At 32.0% G+C, this 7,793-nt stretch overlaps 1 protein-coding gene across 1 annotated transcript; it reads right to left on the bottom strand.

Annotated features, from left to right (window-relative positions):
• Positions 1-210: 210 nt before the first annotated feature.
• LOC122589867 (4-coumarate--CoA ligase 2-like) lies at positions 211-4,733 on the bottom strand. The gene is made up of 5 exons (XM_043762189.1): positions 3,673-4,733; positions 2,479-2,677; positions 2,053-2,266; positions 908-1,010; positions 211-477 (listed from the first exon to the last, which is right to left on the bottom strand). The coding sequence occupies exons 1-5, from the start codon at positions 4,657-4,659 to the stop codon at positions 358-360; spliced, it is 1,623 nt and encodes a 540-aa protein (XP_043618124.1). The 5' UTR covers positions 4,660-4,733; the 3' UTR covers positions 211-357.
• Positions 4,734-7,793: the final 3,060 nt, after the last annotated feature.

The following is a 7,793-nucleotide window of genomic DNA, read 5'->3' as shown; positions in this document are numbered from 1 at the left end:
ACAAATTTTGTTAAAATATTATCTAAAATGTTTATGTTAAAACTCTCATTGGTTCTTAATAGTATTATCATTTTTGTTTTAGTTTTATAAAACAAAGCATCACTAAATTTATAGAATAAAAGATATATATATATATATATATATATATATATATATATATATAATATAAAATAATCAAAATTGCTAATTCGAATCCAGATACATAATAAATGGCTCAAATAAATGATGTCTTATTTAGAATAAATATCTTCAAAAAGAGCTAATATACAGACAACATTCTGATATTGACACAACAACAAAACAAAGTCTTCGGCAAATATCAAATCCTTGATTCGATTAATAATGTATACAAAACACTTAACTGGGAACACCGGCTGCTAGCTTTGCTCTCAAGTCTTTGCGAAGAATTTTCCCTGATGGTGATTTTGGAATTGTGTCACTAAAAAACACGCGATTTATTCTCTTGTAGAATACCACCTACATATCATAATACAAACAACATGGTAAGAAAAAACTAAATTTACTACTATTCTTTTTAAAAGAAAACTCTCTGTAAGATATAACTCTAGTATAAATAGTACCACCATTTGCAAATTGCAACATATATTTGTACATGTTTGTATAAGTGGCGGATCCAATGCATGGAATCTCAACGATTTGTAGTTCAGTAATGGAATTTTGATCTATTTTATACTAAATCTTGGCCCAAATAGAAAAAAAATATAAATAATAAAAAATAAAAATATTGAAAAAGAATAAAAGACACTAACAATAAACTATTTTTAGCCCCCACTATTTTCTAAGAATTCTGGATCCCACCACTGTTTTATTATGTGGTTTATTAGATTGGACTTGTAAAAACAAAACATGAAAAAAGACGTATGCCTTTGTCTAAAACATCAATTACCTGTTTGGATACAAATTGCTTGATCTCGTCCTCGGTCACAGTTGAGCCGTTGGTTTTCACGACAAAAGCAACTGGAACTTCTCCGGCTGCTTCATTTACCATACTGAAATAAACATAACAACATTAATTGTGTCAAATTCAAGTGAAAAAAGACATTTTCACATACCACAACAAAAAAGACATTTTTAAAATTAATGATACAAGTTAAAAGAGACGATGATACTCGTTTCAAATATCTAAGGATATTTTTTATTACAAAATTAGGGGTTGACATAAGTTCATGAAAAAGTTTATAGAAGACTGAATGGGTGCTAAACGAAGCCATAAGGGCTTTCGTTAAGGTGTATTAAATAGTTATACGCTTACCATAAAAATCAGGGATAAACTTTTGATATGAAAACGTATAACTTTTTTATGCATGTTAAGTGAAGCCCTAATGGCTTTATTTAGCATTTTCCTTATAATATGACATGAGAAAGGTCTATGTTTATTACCTTTTCTATAATTTAATTAATGTTTATTTCATTGATAAAATCGTATAAAATGTATGGATAGTGAAACGAGGTTTTTGAAAATTGATAACACATTAATAAAAAACAAAGTACTATTAATAATGTTTTGTTAAGAAAAGTCAATAAGAAAGATTCTAATTCAATTCGTGCAACGCATGTAGGATTTACGAGTATGGCTGAATTCTTTGTACGCGCGTTACTATTACTATGGTACCATATACGAAGTATATTATCTCTCCATTATTTGGTGGTGGTCGTAAACTCGTAATTCTTAGCTAGAGGTACCATTTTGTTAAAACTCATAGTGAATGGGGAGTTCTTGTCAAGTGGTAATGGTTAGTGGGTTACAAGTGTATGTTTTGATCTTTCTATTTTCTTGCAATTAAATATTGTCATATTAATGTTAGTGCCAACTATCAACAGCCACACATGTGTAATCCGAAGTTAGATCCAATCAACCCTTTTCGAGATCCGAGGACACCTTCGGTATTTTACTTTATGACTCAAGTACATTTAATTTCGAGTCATTATGTTTCTCTATTAATACCTACACTTATAAATATTTCCTCAAATATATTTTGTCAATCAAATTAAATGTAGTTGATTCTAAATTACTAAGTGAGATAGACTTACGGGACAACTGCCGCATCAGAAATGTCGGGATGAGTTAGTAACAATGCTTCAAGCTCGGCGGGTGCTACTTGGAATCCTTTGTATTTGATCAGCTCTTTGAGCCGATCAACAATGAATAGCTCATCATCGTCATCAATCAAACCTATATCGCCTGTGTGTAGCCAACCTTCTGAGTCTATTGTTCTCTTAGTTGCCTCTGGATCATTAAGATAACCTAACAATTTTGGAAAATGAAACCATAATTAATTATATATGATGATGTCTATCCGGAAGTTGTAATGCTTATCTAGCTAGGTGAAAATTTGCCAAGATGTAACAATCAACCAACTCATAAGCCAATAGTGACGTTTACACGATTTTATATCATATATTGCACGTATATGAGGCCCAAATAAATACCACGAGATATAAAGATAAGTACGATACCTTTCATGATTTGATCACCACGAATGCAAATCTCGCCTCGTTGATTTCTTGGAAGGGAGGCACCGGAATCAGGATCAACGATCTTCATCTCAGCATTACGAACCACCGTTCCACATGCTCCCGACTTGATGTCAAAAGGCACCTTGGCGAAGGCTAAGCACATAGCTAGTACTGGTCCGGCTTCGGTCATACCGTAACCCTATCATATTCAAGTCAACCTCATCATCAACACCTACCCCATTTATTTCACCTAAAATCTTTGTATTATTGCCACCAAGAAATTTGTTTGTTTTTTATATTTTATTCTCCAGAATTTTAGATGGAGGATTATTATATACAACTTAATTAGATTGCCTGTCATTGAAATATCAACATTCAATATAAATAATAATCTCTATCAAGTAGATGTGATGTAGTATTGACATAATATATAATAAATCGAATGAGAAAAGGTCGTGTGCGCGTAGTTATGTACGTGTTAAAATTACTACCTCATGTTAATTAACACGAACAATATAATCTATCTATATATCCAACAAAACACAAATAATAATGACAAGTTTAGTAACTTGCTAGTTGTCCTTCAAAAAAAAAAAAAAGTTAGGTCAAATTTAACTTTTGAGCTGGTAAGTAATCAAGGCAACTTGTAGAAATGGAACTTATCTACCGACTTATATATCCACTCATTTTCAATTCAATGTATTCATTCATTCATTAACAAACATTTTTCTTGTCTTTTTTCTAAAAAAAAATAAAATAAAATAACCATACCCAACCATAATTTCATGCCATTTATTTTCACTACTATATATGTTTCAAAAAGGACAAATGACTGAACAATATAAGGCGAAAACAGCATCTTAGATTAGCATACAATTTACATTGAAAAGTTCAAACATCATTCACTTATAATTATCCTGTTACCGGCCAATTATTATTTACTAATTGTAACATACTATATATATATCCTAATTAGATAATCTTAAGCCAATGTTCGCAAATATAATATGTAATCATATATAAATTTAAATCAGACACGTTTGTAAAATCTAAAAAGCTAGCTATCCGATCGACTGACTTATTATATATCCCATTGAAAATATTCACAAGAAATACGTGTAAGTGTATAAAATGTGTTTAAAGGCACGTAAGTAATACAATATAATAAAATATATGTATATGTGACATATATACCTGTCCAAGCTTAGCATTCGGGAATTTCATCCTAACCGTATCTTCAAGATCTTTCCCCAAAGGCGCCGCACCGGACATGACCGTTCTTATCGAAGATAGATCATATTTATCCACCAACTCTTCATTGTTTGCAATTGTAAGCACAATCGGCGGTACAAACGGCCCAATTGTCACTTTATATTTCTCAATTAGTTGTAAAAACAGGACTATATCGAATTTCGCCATTATAAGAATAGCAGCTCCCGCGCGTAACCCGCATAATAAGATCGAGTTTAGAGAGTATATATGAAAAAGAGGTAAAGAACACATCAACACGTCTTCACTATGAATCCATAAATTAGGATTCTCACCATCAACCTGTTGTGCAACACTTGTCACAAGCCCTTTGTGAGTCAACATGACTCCTTTTGGCAGTCCCGTAGTCCCTGAGGAATACGGGAGTGCCACTACGTCATCAGACGATACCTCTATTTGAGGTAATTTTGTCTCGTCTGCTGATGTCAGCTCTGAGAAGTGCAAGCAGCCTTCTGGAGCTGAATCAATGCAGACGAGTTTAATTGAATTATCAGAAGCGTAATCTTTAACTTTTGAGATGTGGGCGGATTGAGTTATGATGATTTTAGAGTTTGATGCTTTTACTTGTTTAATGATCTCGGCTGCGGTAAAAAACGGATTAGCCATAGTCGAGATAGCGCCTAGATACGAGGCGCCCATAAAAGAGTAAACGAATTCTGGCGAATTTGGTAGCAAAATCATGATTACGTCACCTCTGCTTATGCCTTGTTGGTGAAGAGCTGAAGCCACCTTACGCGACGTGAGTTCCACGTCAGCGTAGGTATGTACTTCGCCGGTCGCGCCATTAATCAGGCACGGCCGGTCAAGGAACTTTGAAATGTTTTCAAAACAATATGAATGTAACGGTAAATGTTTTGGTATGTAAATATCCGGGAGTTTTGATCGGAAAATGATTTCTTTTGGTGAATCCATTTGGAAATGTTTTGTTAGAGAAAATGGAAAGTTTGGTTTAGGCAGAAAGAGAAGTGGGTGTGTTTGAAAGGAAAAAAATTGTTTGGTTTTTATAAAAATTAGAAAGGGCCTTTATACGCGTGGTCAAGGACTTAAGGTTTGGTGGGTTAGGGGTAGAATTGGGATTATGGTTTGGGTAAAAGGGTAAAAGTGGAATTTACCATCGGTGTGGTTGGTGAGCTTTGCTTCTTGGGTCTACTTGTTGTTTATTTATTCCCATAATACAATGTGAGGTCATACATTATTAATCAAGTATATCTAGATCTGAAATCTTACAATCAAGTTAAACAATACTTTTTGTAAAGAAAATCGATTTTTTTTTGTAACGTAAAGGAATACAAATTAAATTACAAGAATTGATATATAATCAATTATGCAATACTTGACAAATTTTCATTAAATTTACAAAACATCTAGACTATATGCATTTTTTTCACGAATCTAATATATATTAAACGTTTTATATTATTAAGAATTGAAAAACATATATAATAGATTATAAATATATATATGACTAGCAATTAGTTATTATGTTATATATAATCTATGATGAGTTGGTGTAATGGTTTGGAGTTTTTTTGATGACCTATAGGTCTCAATTTCGAAACCCCATTCCATCAACTTTGAGATATAAGTAGTCTTTCTATGAATGCTTGACTTGGGTATACCAGGTTCAAGTATGAGGGGACAGGGTTTACCCCTATTAATCGTCATGCCTTCAGGCGGATTAGTAGGGGTTTTCTTTTATTGGGTATTTGATATAGGTATTTCTATTTCGAGGGAGCTCTCTATAGGTCTCAATTTCGAAACCCCATTCCATCAACTTTGAGATATAAGTAGTCTTTCTATGAATGCTTGACTTGGGTATACCAGGTTCAAGTATGAGGGGACAGGGTTTACCCCTATTAATCGTCATGCCTTCAGGCGGATTAGTAGGGGTTTTCTCCTATTGGGTATTTGATATAGGTATTTCTATTTCGAGGGAGCTCTCTAGCGCGGACCCGATTAAGACAACGTATGCTAGACTTCTCGCTGTCGAATCGCGACACGAAGTTTCAAGCGAAATTCACCTTTCAAAAAAAGTTATTATGTTATAAAATGTAATTTAGATATCTTGTATATTAAAAATATAAGTAATATATTATGAATTTAAGGATATAAACTTTTATAAGAATTTATTGGGGAAAAAACATCAATACATTAGATCATAAAAAATGTTAGGATATAATACATGACTGAAAACCGTGTTCACGTTTTCTATTTTAACTATATGATTAAACTATTCTAATTACTATTATTTTTTATTAAACCATTTCACATCTAGCTTTGGGTCAACTATTTAGGTGGTGGTGTTTTAAAATTGACATGAGAAACTTTTCTTCACTTTGTCTACCTACCACACTTACTCGCCGGAATGCATGTGATGTGTCACCGCCGGCTGAGATTAGAAATTCAGTCATTATATATTTTGTTGGTATTATTTGATGGCAATCATGGCATATCAAACAATTATTATTATATGAATATTGATATCATAAATTATTATTATATGAAATTAATATTACTATAACTGTGTATATATCTACGCTATAATTATACATTATATATTTATACAGTATGTTATGCTGGTTGTATATTGTAATAAAAATATAAAAATTGATACTCCTTTATTATATTTGTAAAGAAAAACTGATTTCCTTGCATCTATCACAAAATGTTTTGTCTGTCGGAGGATATGACCAATGAGAGAATACTTTGAGGACTAGGATTAGTTTAGAGGTCTTGAGAGTTATGTGATGGGGCTATAATTAGTCTAATTAGGCAGTCTTAGTTTCTTGATTTCATAGGTTGATTGGCATCCGTGGGTCCATCGGGCCCATAAATTTTTAGTTAATTTCTATTTATATGTATGTATGCATGAACCTTTTCATAATACATGTTTTGGTTTCTTGTAGGAGGCTATATCTATTTATGTTTACACTTTTATGCTGTTTATATGTTATATCGTTGTTATCGTATATGTAATGTCGAACTTGTGATATAGTATGTTAGGCACACGTCGCTATTCTTCCTTACTCTTAACGTTGTCGGGGGATACTCAGCAGACATGTAGATCTTCTTTGCCAATTTTTTTCGACCGGCATGTATGAGAACTAAACTCTTTACAGCTTCCTACTACTTTTTCTGGCCGGAGGTCCTTATGAAAACGGTCTTTCTACTTTTGGGTAGAGGTAAGACTGTCTACAACTCATTTCCCCTATAACTCGTTTAAAAATTGGGTCTTGTTGTTGTTAAATTCGGTACAAATTAACTTGTACGAGTATATTTAGCATAAAAGTGTTGTACGAGGATCTCACAACATGTCCTTTTATATAAATACGGATATAGTTATTATAGTTACAATGTTACATACAATATTTTTATGTTTGTAATGAGTTAAACACAATTTTAAAGTCACATTTTTATTGACCTATATATGTATTATAATTTAAGATTTATACAATTATGATACATTTTATTGGTTTCTGTCACAAAAGAATATAAAAATTGCCAAGAAAATTTTGATAAAAATAAGTCACATAAATCCGGTCAATGGTACTTGATTGTAAAAACTTTTGTCATTTTAATAAAGTACTTTCGATTCCAACTCAATACATATCATGTGAATACTTGATCACATTTTATAGTTTTGTTAGAATTAGAATATTTTTAAATTTAATCCAATTTTAACTATTGGATTAAATTTAATGGTTAAGATTAAAATTTGATGTTTAAATTTTGATCATTGGATTTAATTCAATGATTAAAGTTGATATAGAATTAAATCAACTTTAAAAGATCTCTATCCGTTTTGCTAGTGATATTTAGTCCGAAGTGGCGGTGTACTATCACTTTGGTTTTTCGTTTCCCTTTTAGGATCTCATAGTTTGTCATAAACATCGGGGTTGGATGAACGGAAAGCAAAATTGGTGGTGTTAGAAATATAAATGAAATATTGTACATTTGTATTTTGTACTTATAATGTAGATGTTGTAATGTTGAAGAGATAGAATGTAACTTTTGTAAGGACAAAGGTATAGTGCCAAATCTTTAGC

This window comes from Erigeron canadensis, chromosome 2 (genome assembly GCF_010389155.1).
Source record: "Erigeron canadensis isolate Cc75 chromosome 2, C_canadensis_v1, whole genome shotgun sequence".
NCBI lineage: Eukaryota > Viridiplantae > Streptophyta > Magnoliopsida > Asterales > Asteraceae > Erigeron > Erigeron canadensis.
Note: the sequence above shows the minus strand (reverse complement) of the source record. Positions and strands in the feature narration are given on the sequence as shown.